Source organism: Hydractinia symbiolongicarpus, chromosome 14 (genome assembly GCF_029227915.1).
Source record: "Hydractinia symbiolongicarpus strain clone_291-10 chromosome 14, HSymV2.1, whole genome shotgun sequence".
Taxonomy (NCBI): domain Eukaryota; kingdom Metazoa; phylum Cnidaria; class Hydrozoa; order Anthoathecata; family Hydractiniidae; genus Hydractinia; species Hydractinia symbiolongicarpus.
This window is the reverse complement of record NC_079888.1, coordinates 9,344,828-9,360,264: the sequence shown is the minus strand read 5'-3', so window position 1 is coordinate 9,360,264 and position 15,437 is coordinate 9,344,828. Positions and strand designations below refer to the sequence as shown.

At 32.1% G+C, this 15,437-nt stretch overlaps 1 protein-coding gene across 1 annotated transcript; it reads right to left on the bottom strand.

The window, feature by feature from the left end:
• Window positions 1-799: 799 nt before the first annotated feature.
• On the bottom strand, window positions 800-10,941 carry LOC130625912 (uncharacterized). Its single transcript, XM_057441038.1, has 9 exons — window positions 10,219-10,941; window positions 6,751-6,974; window positions 6,280-6,391; window positions 4,770-5,164; window positions 2,901-3,025; window positions 2,763-2,787; window positions 2,304-2,337; window positions 2,173-2,225; window positions 800-1,843 (listed from the first exon to the last, which is right to left on the bottom strand). The coding sequence occupies exons 1-9, from the start codon at window positions 10,451-10,453 to the stop codon at window positions 1,634-1,636; spliced, it is 1,413 nt and encodes a 470-aa protein (XP_057297021.1). The 5' UTR covers window positions 10,454-10,941; the 3' UTR covers window positions 800-1,633.
• Between the last annotated feature and the right edge of the window lie 4,496 nt (window positions 10,942-15,437).

The window sequence follows — 15,437 nt, the reverse complement described above, 5'->3', positions numbered from 1 at the left end:
GAGATTCGTGTTCGCATTACTTCGATCTCTTATACGGCAGTTAATTAAATTGATTACCTAACTAGAATTTATACATTACTAGAAAGACTCGCCCACCCCTCTCTTATCGCAACAAGACAAATTATTTCATGCCATTCTGAATATTTTACCGTGTCTGCAACATGGAACTACATGGAGGTAAGTCAAGAAAGAGTGCTATTGGGGAAACTGCCCATCATCCAAACGCATGAGATTTTACGAGTAAGCGAAAACAACGGAAGAAGCTAGCTCGGTTAAGTATACTTTCCTTCCCTTTAGAAGAGTACAACAACTCTGCTTGCTTCCTTAAGCCAACCTCATCCCTAGGCTCATTTTTCTCTTTCTGACAATATCGGACGGTCGCGCCGTCTCAGATATCAAAAAAGCGTAAAATTGCCCTGGGAACGAGGTTGTCGTTAACGAAGTTTGTACAGAAATTTAAACTGTCACTGGAACAATGAAGATACATGCTGTTTTTTCATATGTGTTTGTTCCGGCTGCTTTATTTATTTTTCCAACACACAGCTTGTGAAGGATGGCGTATTGCCGAACTTAAAGCATCATCAAATGTCCCATTTATAAGCCAAAAATATGCTTCTCGAAATTTATGAATATGTTGCAGCGACGTAACTGCGTATGTTGGTAAGGTTATTGACATGGATGATTCGCATGCATGTATTACATTTTATATATTACATTTTATCAACACAATGGCAGAATTACACTACCGTATTTCGTGTTCAAAATCGTAGAGATTGTAAAGATGAAGTTTGGAGGGCTCGCGAGCATGTTCTTTGTATTCTAATGTTATCTTGCTTCAAACTCCATTTATTTTTTTTAAAAATATATACATTACGTTTCCTAGCCAAAGAAATAATACGATTATTTTTTTTTTTACTTATTTTAGGGAAGAGTGTTGGTTTGATTTGAAAATATATGGTTTGAAATATTTGAAAAGCACGATATGTGGAATTACTTTCTTAGATTCATATAGATATTTACTATAAAAAAGAGTTCCTCAGAATTCCCAATTTTTTGATCTTTTAAGTAATGTTCCCCTTGAAAGAGCGAAGTTTTTTGTTTCAATTTCACCTGAATATTTTTAACTTCCAAAGCTGGAACGTATGTTACGATAACATTTTAGCCATTAGTTTTTAGACTTTTTGTGGTGCCTATTACGTATTTTGAAAGCATAAAGGGTCCAACTACTTACGGCCCTCTTTCCTAAAATGGCCCTCGTCTATAACTTTGTCACACTAAAATTCTTAAGATTTAGAAAATTACTAAATGTTGAACGAATCTTCGTATTATTGATTTTTAAATAGTGCTTTATTGAATTTTCAGATTCGAGCGCCTTTTGTGAGAAATATATTAAAGACGATTCTTCAACATACAAAGTGATGCATTATCAGGCTCTTAAAGTCAACATGATTTTCTTCAATAATTGTTGCTTGAGCATGTGACAATGTGTGATTCCATAAAACATGACTTTGAAATCAAGATGCTTCTTATTCCTCTTTTACTGAAAACATCCAGTGAATATATTTGACATTCTGATTTGAAGTAAAGATGATAACAAGGTGCTCCTTAAGATTTGAGGCGACTAATTATTCCTCTACAGATATGGGTTGCTTGTGTTGGCTTCTATATATTTTTCTTCTTCAGCGTTCTGTCGCTGATCTTTTCTGCCTTCTGATATTGCCAGACTTTCATACGAAGGTGGCTGTATTGTTCCCATACTCTGATATTCAGAAGATTCAATAGGATCGATGTATTCATACATATTTTCAACAGGTGTCATATAAGTACTATAACTTTCTGAAGCCTAAAAAAATACATTTCATCACCACTTACATAGCAAACTATGTCTGTTTTACCAGCTGCTAAAGGCTCGTTTCCTTTAGACTACATTTCCCGCCATAGCGCAAAAAGCTGACGTTTTATTGTTAGCGCGTGCACACTTTGACGTGCTTAAAAAAGCTCCTGAGCTTTTTGCGCTATGTAGCGTAAAATGCAACCCAATGGAAACAAGGCTTTCAGAGAGAAAACTGTTTCTATTGTTTTCCTTGAATGTATTTTTGTTTTAGAACTGCGCGTTGTAAGAATGGTTGATTAAAACCAAGAATAAAGCATACCCCTGGTTACGTTACATACCTCAGGTCCTCGAGGTACATATGCATGGTTTGGAACTCTAAATGGATTTTGAACTAAAACAGAATAGTATCATGTAGTCTATTCTTACATTTATTTATGTTTAGAAACATGTTTATGTGGTCATAACTTACATCGATCTGAAACAGGATACGCAGTGCGAGAATTCTAAAACAACAGTATAGGTGAAAATAAAAATTATTAACGGTAATAAAACCGCAATAATAATCACAAAAATAAAAGCAATTCAACAACAACAGCAACAACGACAACGACAGCTGCAACAACAACAACGACGACAAAACGACAACGACAAAACAACAACGACAAAACAACAACGAAAAAATGACAAAACAACAACGACAAAACAACAACGAAAAAACAACAACGACAAAACAACAACGACAAAACGACAAAACAACAACGAAAAAATAACAACGACAAAAAATAACGAAAAATCAACAACGAAAAAACAACAACGACAAACGACAAAACGACAACAACAAAACGACAACAACGACGCCAACGACGACGACAGCAATAACAACAAACAACGAAGAAGATAAAACAACATCTACAACAACATAACTCACATGGTAGCTCTTATCACCGCTCTTCCTAAAAAAAAAAGTTAAGAAAAAAGTTTAGTTTTTATAAATGTCTTTCTTTTTACACGGAGGACATGTGCAACTCTTTTTGCAATATTCCACAGGTTGAGAAAACATGAATACCTTTTACGATACTTAATTATCAAAATCAGCAGCAGTATGATAATTATGATCGAGCAAAACACGCTGATAAGTACAACGACGAGCGTATTGCTTGATGAAGATGAACTCTCGCTTGCAGGTGGTGCCTAGAAAGAAAGGAAATTTAATCAAACCTGCTATGACCTGTCTGAAACGACAAGTTTAGGTCCCTCAATGTGTTTTATGGCCATTAGCTACTCTATAAGACGATCCTGACTTTTCTACTGCAAAACAAATGTGCAGTAAATGATTTACATTACAGTTTGTGTAATTTAGATCTCAGAGCGCTTGCCTAATTTCAAATGCTTTCTTTCATTCCATAAGTTGTGGGAAAGACTGAAACAAAAAAACCTGTGTAAGACGGCCTCGCCAGAGGCTGGCCGTCGTACGAAAGTTGTTTATAAGACCACCTTCCTTAGACGATCTAAGGCCCCTGGCCGTTTTAAACAGGTTTGACTGCACACCGAGGAACTTTCTTCTGGCATGATTTGGTGGATAAAAACAAAAATTCAGCAATTTGTGGTTATTAAGGCGAAGTTTGTTCGCAGTACTTTTAAGCTTTGTTTATGAAGGTTGGTAATTTTCGCAAGCAGTTTTCCTATTTGGATTTCTAGTTTTCTCCCACAACAATGTGTGTTGGTGATCTGCTGTGTTAATACACGGGTCTCGAATTACATGTTTCTTTAAAATTTAAGAATTTTGATGTTTTGACTTCAAGATAATATTCAGCATCATTGATTTGGTGTGTGTAAAAATTTAATCCGACATGTGAAAATACTGTTTTGGTCGTGTTAATGTTACAGTCAAAGTCTTCTTAATTTTTGATTTGTACTAATAAGCTTCTGTTTCAAGCAGAGGTCAATTAGTACAAAATTAGAAAAACTGTTTTAGTAGGTTGTTTGTATGAATCTAAAGATTTCACATTTTATCCAGTTTTAGGTGAACATTTTAAAAATCACAGTTATTTCGTTTGACAAAGTTGAGAAATAGCAACGGTACATCAAAGAAAACTAATTCGGGAAAGGTGTATTCTTTTGATAAAAATCATATGATTTAAATTACGAAATTTGTTGAAAAAAATTTTAAACAAGTTGTTTTTTATACGAAAGAGCATCATAATTTATCTACGAATCTTTTTACTTCTTGACAAAATCTTTAATAGTCTTAATTATAAGTTCGATGCCAGGAAAAAAGTGCTGGTATGAATGATAATCAAGGTAATTAGGTATTAATATTCATGTAAATTTGTTTAAAATACCATACTTCTTAGGTACAAACATGTTTACTTAAACTCATCAAAATTAATGAGTTTATTTGATTTTCAATAGAACAGTATCTCGGATGTACCAATCTACTACACGGGTTAATCTAAAAGAGTTATGTAGGAAGAGGAGATATTCAATAACATATTTCGAGTTTTTAAAAGACAACCTTTTCTCATTCTTGACCTTATTAAAACTGAGGCGAATTTGTGATGAATATTGTAGCTACTGTCTGTTGCACCCGATATTTTCATGGACAGGGTCTGTCTATCTGGGTAGGACTAACTAACGAAGTGATTTTATTGTCTTCTAAAAACTATACAAGTAGAAGTGGCTAGCGTAAGAGCATTTGATTTAGAATACCTTGTTCGTAGTAATTTTCGCGTAGCGGATAAAACAATATTTCGTGCGTATTAATTTGCGTAAAATTCTTGATTTAAAAAATAGAGATAAAAAGCTAGCTTTTCTGTGATATAAACTGTAGCATATTTTTGCACGTACTCTAATAAGTTTTTGTGTTAAATTTATGTACTAAATTTCGCGCAGCTGCTGAAAAAATCAGTACAAATTAGCCAAAATATTCATATACCGCGGTACTTTTTGTTGTTGGAGATGGTTTTCTTGTATTCGTCACAGTTGGTCTACCGGTTGATTTTTCTTTTGGTGGGAGAGTTCTGGGAATCAATAGCGTTGTATCAATACTTGGTGTGTAGGTGTCAGTTGGTATTGTATACTCTGTTGTTTCAACACTTGTAGTATCTGGGAAGGTAGTCGTGGTTACCGATGCAGTTTGCTTTGGTGTAGAGGTTGGTGATAAAGTTGTGGGGATCGATAGCGTTGTATCAATACTTGATGTGTTGTTGCCAGTATGTATTGTATACTCTGTTGTTTCAACACTTGTAGTATCTGGGAAGGTAGTCGTGGTTACAGATGCAGTTTGTTTAGAGGTTGGTGTAGAGGTTGGTAGTGAAGTACCTCGAGTCCCTAAAAGTAAATTATTGTACTATTACTACGAAATGTATTGAAAGAAAGATGTCATAAAAGCAAACCATTAAACATTGTTTAATAGGTTAAAACTAATTGTAAACTATTTTTCAATGTTATTAAATTTTTTAAGTCTTTTTATATTCTATATAAACTTTCTCTAACGTAGTCTTAATTCTATAGTAATTACAAAGATATGTGTTTTAAAACCTCCCAAAGGAAAATCCTCTAGGACTAACCAGGCCTCACATTTGAGTTTAGATTTTCTTATAGATGGTATGATTTTCACAAACCATAATGCCTGTAATGACGAATATTGACCTATAATTAATCAAAAATTTAATTTACAGGGATCGCAACGAGAATCTTTTAATATAGGGGGAGAGAGGCTAAAATCCCTAAAAAATTTTTCATTTGGGAGCTCTCTAAATGCCTTAGGATGGCCATGTGAAGCCACCACAGTAATTACGCGATTTTCGAAAAAAAGGAAAAATATGTTACATTTTTTAAAACAATCACGCAGAAAAAAATCGAATGTTTTTATTGAATTAAAGTCTTCGCATTGTAGTTCAAAACCAGTCGTGCACAAACGAAAGAGTTTACAGTCAGATACCAGATCTGAAAAAACATTTTTCTGCAAAATATTGAGGAGGGGGCTCTCTTGTTATTTTATTTTTTCTTTCTGTTCAAGGAAAAAATAGAGTTTGGTACTAGATTATTTCAAACGTTCGATTATATCGAACATTTGGAACAATCTGGTACCATAGAATGCTTTTGAAATTTATTTTTTTCTACATTTTTGTCTTTCTTTCGAAATGATAATGTATATCAACAGGAATCATTTATTTTTATTCTGTTATTTCTAACATAAAGGAATGAGAAAAATGACTTGCTTTATCTTAGTCAATGGCAGCTGCGCAACAAAAACACCCAGTCCTACATTCCTAGTCTCTGCGAATGTGAGGCTGAATGTGAGGCTAACTTGCAATTGGTAGCTATGACTCTGATGGCAACATCCTTCTAAAGATCTTTAATACTTTAAAACCCCTTTTAACTTTGTTAGTGATACTTTTGCAGTTAAACTTCATTCCTTTGCTTGTTTGTTTTTTACTTACATTTTTGCTCTCCTTGTACCTTCAGCAGAATACATTTGGTTTGACCACAGATTGTGAATGTTATCCTCAACAACGCTCCTTCCAATTCCTTTGGAATTCCATCACCTATGAACTAATAAAATGATTTTTTGTAAAACGATAACAAGGATGGAGAAAAACATCTATGATGGAGAGTTATATAGATAGAAGTGTCATGAGTTGAAGTGAAATAGTTGTTTCATGATACACATTTTTTTTGGTTTATTAGTTTCTCCCCTACAACATAAAAATAATTTAAGTAATTATTTTTTATAACATGGCTTATAATCCTGTATTAGAATTCACTTTCTTTCCTAACGTGTACATGTCTCCTTATCAGAAATTTTAAAACGACACCTGCAATGTCAGTATTAGTATTTTTTTAAAAACAGACCATACGGCACTAGAGAGAAAAAAGGGGGGTCAGGTGACATATTATTAACAAATACTCACCAACAATCGTATTTTATTAGCACCAAGACTAGTAAGCCTCAATGCTTCAACGTAATTTTCACCATTAGCCACCCTCACAAACCCTCTCAATCCCCATTTTTCAATACGTGAGATGACGTAAGCAAAGTTGGTACAATCCGGTGTGTTTCGTAACGTTTCAACTGTTGTCTTATTTTGCAGAAATTGAATGTGGTTGTGGGATGATTCTGTGGAAAGATAACACCCTGAAACAAGAATAAAGAAGGCTAATAAACGATTCAAGAAAGTTCCCCGACATGTATATATACTTACTATCCTCTCGCATTCTAAACAACAACTTTTTATGCTATTTTTTTACGCGTCTATGCAAAATTTGAGAAATCTTTTTGTCAGATTGGTTAACTGTAGGGTCAATGTTTATATCACATTAATTATATGTACCAAATATGTATTGGAAATGTTTCTGGCATTCTTCAGTTACTTGAATGTCCGAAATGATATTTAAAATGATTTAAGATGCTCTTCTTGCCCTCAGTGCTCATAAACGATTTTTGTGTACATCCCAAATCCGATTGCCCGTTCCGTAATCCCTTTAACAGATATCATTACATTTTCAGCCAGCATTATTGGCGCAGATTTTTTTTATGGTGTAAATTATACCGTAGAGGTTCAAAATTGCCTTAGGTTTATATAGATATGGTCTTTTATTGTGAACATGTTATTTTTAACTGTAAATGCTTATGTACATAAGACAAGAGTTAAATCAAGATGTTTAGCTATATCGTATTGTTGTAACAAAACTTCAAGTACGCTACTTTATTGTTAACACATACATCATTTTAAGTTCAGTTGCAAGAAAGAAAATACGAAAAGATAGAAATATAAACCAAAAAGTTGTTATTCAAAAGAATTGTTTTAAATACACATTTTTTACAAAAAATACACGCTTTCCGAATGGCATTTTTTTTGAAAATTTTATACTTTGTTTTCCAATGAAAGACGTTTTTTCTCTACAATCCCAAGGCTTACTTTGGATCATTTGGTGCTAAAAATCTCAAAATGTAATATCTTTTTCCAAATTTTTGATTTTTAATTTTGATTTTAAATTTGAAGATTAAATCAAATTTCGTTTACATCAAAAATGGAATTTCAAGTTCAATTTTTGATTTTTGATTTGAATCAAAAATTGAAATTCAAGTTCAATTATTAATTTTGGTTTAAATAGAAATTAAAAATGAAATTAAATTTGTGTTTTTTGATTTTTGAGTTAATATTGTATGAATGTAGTATTAATAATCTGTGACCTAAAAGGGACATTCAATTTTCATTTTAAAATAAAAACAAATTTCAATTTTTTTATCAATTTTTCTTTTTTAATTCAATACAAAAAGAAAATCTCAACTCAATTTTCGTTTTTCGTTTTCAAATCAAAAAACAAAAAAGAAACTTCATATTTTGGCAAAAAAGTACGCTCTCCTTCGCAGACGCTTTTCTTCCAACAAACCCAAGGATTACTTTGGGTCATTTGGTGCTAATAATCCCAAAATGTAATATCAATATCTAAATTTCTGATTTTTAAGAGAATTTTAAATTTAAAATTAAATCAAATTTCGTTTAAATTAAAAATTAAATTTAATTTCAATTTTTGATTTTTGATTTGAATCAAAAATTGAAATTCAAGTTCAATTGACAATTTTGGTTTAAATAGAAAATTGAAATTTTTTAACTCATAAATGCCTAAAAGACTAACAAATCATGTGACAAGTCATGTGATAATTCTGGCCTATCAGATCAATTGACGTGAAGTGTCAAGTGTTGTATAGCATTCGTAGGATTCAGTTAAATGTTGTTTGTCTTATCACAGAAACAGACATGAATAAAATTTTTAATTCTTTTTTTTCCTGAAAAGAAAACTTATGAAGAGATAAACAATATCTCTCCAGGAGAAAGAGGTTATTCCGTGAAGTCAATAAAAAGAAAATGGATTGCCGCCAAGAGTTTCACAAGCCCATTTAGAACACATTGTAGCAACGACAGTTCCAGAAGTATGTATAAGACATTATTACATTTACTTCAGTTATATATAATAATTTGAATAAAACAGCGTCTCTATAAATGAACTTTGTTATTCACTATTTTAATACACTGACATTGACCAAATTTATTTATTTACGGTTGGTCCAACGTATGAGAGGAAAATGATGACCAGGCATATTGCTAATAGAGACAATATACGTGCTAGCCATAATAGAGTTGGACAAGCTTTAGCAAAAGCTGCACCCCAGAACCACCAGAGAAGACGCACTGATACCTAAATATAAATTGTTCGTAACAAAATTTGTGTTATGTATCCATTGCGAGAAATCCTGTGACGCTTTAAGTTCTCTATACGGAACCTTTCTGTTCACTGAGCGGGAATCTGCTGTAAGATTCTCTTTTAAACATATTATCAAAACATCGACTAAGTAATCAATGCACTAAATTTGCCTTTTCGTTTCGATCCAACCTAAGCAATGCGACGTTTCAAGCGCAATATAGTTTCATAAGATTGTTTTAGAAATCTTCCTAATTCCAAATCGATGACATATAAATCTGTAGCTTGATTCCGAAATTTTTGAAATGTTCGAAGATTTTCTCACACCAGCCTTCTCGGAAAAAGTTTAAAACCTGGCCCACAGTTTAAGCTAGGTGTAAGGACCCTTCTTCATTGTAAGTAGACGTATCATTATTTGCGTAAATCCTTGTCCGCTAATTATAATAAAAAAGTGATTATTCTTCAGAAAAAAAATAAAATCGAATTTCCTTTTTTAATTTAATTTAAAAATCGAAGTTGATTTTCAATTTCTAATTTAACTCAACGATCAAAAATTTACTTTTGATTTTCAAATTTCTATTTAAATCACAATTAACAATTGAACTTGAATTTCAATTTTTGATTCAAATAAAGAATCAAAAATTGAAATTAAATTCAATTTTTAATTTAAACGAAATTTGATTTAATTTTAAACTTAAAATTCTCTCAAAAATCAGAAATTTAAAAATTGATATTACATTTTGGGATTATTAGCACCAAATGACCCAAAGTAATCCTTGGGTTTGTGGGAAGAAAAACGTCTGCGAAGGAGAGCGTACTTTTTTGCCAAAATATGAAGTTTCTTTTTTGTTTTTTGATTTGAAAACGAAAAACGAAAATTGAGTTGAGATTTTCTTTTTGTATTGAATTAAAAAAGAAAAATCGATAAAAAAATTGAAATTTGTTTTTATTTTAAAATGAAAATTGAATGTACCTTTTAGGTCACGGATTATTAATATTGTAGTGTAGTCAATTTTTAACAGATACTAGCAGCCTAGTTCCCAGGGATATTTTTGTTTCTTTATAAAAAAAAGTTGAGCAAACAAAGGCATTTGAAGTCCAACACTTTCTAAAGTTGTATAACTTTGGCTATCAAATTTACACTAAAAAATTTCTTTAACTAAATGCATATTCACCAGAATTTCCCAATCCTTCATGACAAAGTTCCTTTCCGTTATTCCAACTTGATAAATTGTAAAACGTTGCCAAAAGAGGGCATTGACACATATTTCCAGGAAGTGGACTACCATTAAACCCTCTACATTTTGCACGGTCAACATTGCGCAACAGATCTCCAGTGGGCAATCTCTTGATGTAAATAAACTCCATTTGGGCGCAGGCGAAAAGCGCAAATAATAACAACAATTTCATTTTAAAATTCTCCTAACTGTAGTTAATACTTTTTTTTCTGTTGCTGTTTATACCGCACCTAAGTACAACTTTTTAGATTAAATTACGTAAATTACATCTTTCTCATCTCTTCAACATTTTCCTGTTGGTCTTGTATGATTTGACCTGGTTTCCACATAGAACTAGAGATATTCTAAGCAATTGGTTAATTGTTAATTGCTGTTAAAATACTGTTTAATACAAACTTCTTCCAACAAACCAAATCCGACATGCAAACTAGAAAGGGCAGCTGTTACACACGTGAAATACATGCTGTATCGAAGATAGTTTACTACTGACAATCATGCAATTTTTGAACAAACGTGAGTGCCAAAGAATTTTTATGCTTGCATCTGAAAAGCCTCAAATTTACTTTAATTAAGACACTGCTATTATCAGAATCTAAAGGCAAACAAAAAGAAGAAGTCGGTATGCAAATGCAGAAATAATTTTTTATACATTATGGGAGCATCAGAATGCAACTATACTTGGTTGGATGCATAAAGAGTATTAGAACCATACTTTATCGCCTGCTCGAGAACATATTTAACCATATTTACATCTCCCACCGTCGGAATATATGAAAAATATTTTGTTTACGGCACAGTTATTGGTTTCAGCTGATGCGAAATTAACACATTAAATTCCAAGATGATTAAAGGTGTCAACTAAACTATAGAATAGATAGAAATGTTTTGACAACGATCTTGCTACCTAGTTACCTACACCTAGCTAGAAAAATACTTGTTTTCTTGTAAGAATTAACTCTAACAGAATATTTAAGACTAGTCGTTAGCCCGTGGAAAAATCCACGGGTTTGACCGTCTTTTTTATACCGCATTGCGTGCGTCTCGCTACCTGCGCAGCTAAGCTACCATTTTGCGTGACAGACAGACAGACGTATACGGGTATTATAATATAGATGAAACTAGGCATGATTTGTTTTTTTCTTTCTCAACGTGTATTCTATCATTGATGTCTTTTATTAAATTTCATTTGAAATATTTCTTCCCCACATCTAGTCTGTCTGTCAGCACCATAAGAGGAAGTTTACACCTGTTTACATTCTTAGATCAATCTTAACCGTGCTAAGAATATTTTGGCGCCGCAGCATATTTATAACTCTGGCGCTTTGAGACCGTGTTTCGACCCCCCTTGGCGCAAATTTCAAAATGGACGAGTGAATGTCCCCATAGACCGGTAGAAGGCTGACCCTAATTGGGCCTGCGAAGCTGAAAGTGAGCATTACATATTTTAGGAAGAATACACCGTTAGATAAGTCATAAAAACTCAAACTTTGCAGTTCCAGATGGCATTTTGAATCTGCCGGCTACCAGGCTTGTGACAAGAGAATTAAGCTTTTCTTTTTTTAATCCCTTGTCGAGAACAAGATTTACTATATTTTTCTTTCAAATAAGCAGCCTTTGAAATATGCTGGTAACACTTTATAAGACAAACGTATTTTCAATATACGTAGAGGAAATTCGAAAACCTTTAGGTAATATATTAGGTAGCATTGATTAAAATTATAGTTCTCACATAGTTTTTTTGTAGTTTGACCTAGCTGATCAGATTTTTTTAAATAAGCAGTAGAAACCAGTCAGGGTTATACTTTAAAGTAATCAAAGTGCTTTGAATAAAAGCATGCATTCAATGAATCCCAAGGGTTTTTAAAGCAATACATATATTGCGGAGATGCTATAGGAGTAAATAGTTTTATGTGTTCGTTAAATTGATGTATTGTTAAGCTGAGAAAAAGCGCATCGCTGTGATCATGCAAATCATTTGTCATAATGCTAAGTAATGGTATCCTTGACAACTATCGCCACAAATGCGGCTACGAAGCAGAATGGTTGCTAAGGATTTATTGTCAGCATGATTTGACAAATTTATTTTTTTCGGCTTCTTTTTTTATTTCTTGCAGATATATTCCGCTTTGATTTTTGGTTTTATATCATTGGAAAGCTTATAATTCATAGAATATTTGTCCGAAATAAAAAATATAAATTTTTACCTGAAAAAAGATGAAAAAAGGGAAAGTATAAAACAAAAATGTTTTTTTCTCAGTTTTTTTCAATAAAGTTTTTTACAAAGTTTAAATCTCGTGTCTCAATAAACAATTTTGCTTGCTACATCTCAACGTTTTAGGCTAAAAGGTACAATCATTTATTAATATGGAGAAAAAAAATAAAATATTAATGCTCTGGGCATACTGAGGTCTCAAATGTTGTCTATTTTCTTTTTAAAACTGAATTGTTAAGGTTTATCACAGGTAAAGAATTAGAATAGAAAAGCATGAAAAGAAACTTTCCGCAGTTAGACCTTAAAAAGCAAAAAAGAGACATTATTTTATGCTCAAATGCAATAATTTTTATTAGTGTGGTTTTTATACGATACACTTTAAATGACTGCACCTTGTAGTGTCACTACTGCACTGCACCTTGTAAGTCTTATTTACACTTTTTGATACGAAATTTATCTAGCTTACAAAAAATATACACTTTTATATACTTTTATTTCGCAATTTAGAAAATATAGACATTTTTTGCGAATAGGTAATAGGTGTTTCATGCGTCATTAAATTTTACTTTCCGACATAGCTAGAAAATAATATTACAATACACCTTACCAGAATTTCATAAATTAAAATAATTATGACGTCATCCGAAATTTTAAAACTGGTTTTATGCTCTTCAAATAAGGATTTTCAGATAGAATATCAAATTATCATGACAATACAAAGCAATATAATATTCTGGTTGGATTTTATTTAGATTTGAAGAAAGTAATTATTTTGAAAAGGAGATATATTCTTAGAAAGCTCGGCTATATGAAGGGTTTAACCGTAATTTTCAGCTCGCAATTGAGACACTTAGCGAATATTTACGAAATTAGGTAATTTGTTTTACCTTTTGCTAAGGAACTTAGGGATATAATCATTTTTAGTATCTTCAATTGAGTTTGACATAATTGGGAAATTCGGGAAAGGTTTATTAGAAGATGAATTTTGTAGTTACGTAAAGTTTCTCGTCCATTTAATCCATTTTCATATTTGTAAACATCACGAAAGAAAAATAGGACTGTAGCAAAAAGAGAAGAAAAAAATAACATGAAATAAAATAAAAAATAAAAAGTTACAATTATAGAGAGAAAAAATGTTACTTAAGACAACCTAAATTAAATACAATCTTTTAAAATAATAAATTATTTAGGTAAAAAATAACATATTCTACCACATACTCTGCCAAATGGCACCCAAACCTACAAAATTCTATTTCCTACTAACAAAGAACGGACAAAGAATGGTTACTCCAATTTTTACAATATTCAACCCAGAGCATACGGACGCAAAAATATGTAGTTACACAATGACCGTGGAACATTTAAACTTATGAAAAAATAATTATTTAAATCAGTGCAAACGAAACATTTATCTACGTAACAATGTTTCATAATTAGACAGAAATGATTCTGGATATATTCATGTTTCAAGAATTTAAGGTTCCTGTTCAGAGAATGAAGAATATTCAAGGTTTCCAAGATCTAATATAACCTGATTTTTTTTCATGTTTTTTTAACGTTGTCAAGATCTGTAGACAATCCGCAATACTGCTTAAATTCACGGTAACTCGGTAGCAAAACGTAGGCATGCACAACGGATAGAATTAGGTCACTTTAATTTGAAGAGAAAATGTTGTTAATTTTCAAATATTGCTCAAAAATGAATGATATCATTGAGGAAGGTTCATCTGACTGTATGTTTTCCTTAATTGCAAATGCGATCGTTAAATCTAGCAATGTATCCCGTTTGCAATATATCAGGGAAAAGTATAAAACTGACTAGCAGTTTAGCTTTTAAAAACAGAGGAGGGTTTACGCTTGAAACAACATCTTGTAAGCAAATTTTTGAAATTCTTGAAAATAAAGCAACTGAAGTAAAAAAAATAAAAAACGACCGAATGCAAAAATAAAAAGGCATCCTTCACGACAAACGTGACTTAAGTGAAATTTAATTCTGACTGCCACTCCAAACTAACTAAGCAAGCTAACACGTGAATTTGGTTTTCACAAGTAGTAGCCAACATGAGCTAGTAAGAAACACCTGTAAAATACAGTGTTAGTTATAATGGGAGCATACACAATTGCAATTTGGCGTTCAGTAGTTTCTGGTGAATGTACAAATAAAAATTGACCTTTAGTTCATTGCATAACCTTTGGACAGAAGAACATAACATAGATGTACATCCATGGACAGATGTACATCCATGGACAGATGTACATCCATGGACAGAAGAGCATAACATAGATGTACATCCATGGACAGAAGAACACAACATAGATGTACATCCATGGACAGAAGAACATAACATAGATGTACATCCATGGACAGAAGAACATAACGGAAATTTCCAAACGTTAAATAATCTTAGACTGATTTCATATAGACAGCCCACGAAACTACTACTATTAATATGAAGTTAGTTGTATAGCACTGCTATAAGAACTGTGGATTAAAAAATGTTGCAGAAAACGTAAACTGATCTTTTCCTCGAAAAATAAAAGATCTAATCGTACATGTTCTATATAAACCGTAAAGGAATTTCATAAATATTTATGTCAGATGAGTAGATGATCTTTATACATTCTATTAGTTTTAAATGATGCTTTAAAATCACATTCATTCAGTTTTTATATTCACATTTTCCTGATCAATTAATAAGTTGCCCACATCGTATACTCACGTCCGTTTATAAGCTCGTGGTTGCAGGCGGCTAAATTTAACCAATGCAGTTGGTATGCGCGAAAAGGAGATGGCAAATAATTGGTTAATGTAATGGTCGAAAAAAAAATAAGTAGCGCACGCGCACTAATTTTTGTTTATTTATTTGTTATAAAATTTCACGCCATGTTAAGGAATTTAGGTAAATGAAAAACTTCCGAAGTTACAATCATAAGAAAAAATTTA

Bases quoted from the DNA above. Each gene is read 5' to 3' on its own strand.
- LOC130625912 (XM_057441038.1), bottom strand. From the start codon at position 10,453: ATGAAATTGTTGTTATTATTTGCGCTTTTCGCCTGCGCCCAAATGGAG. The intron at 6,975-10,218 runs GTGAATATGCAT...TTCTTGTTTCAG, and splicing joins TGAAGGATTGGGAAATTCTG to GGTGTTATCTTTCCACAGAA. The intron at 6,392-6,750 runs GTGAGTATTTGT...TCATTTTATTAG, and splicing joins CTAATAAAATACGATTGTTG to TTCATAGGTGATGGAATTCC.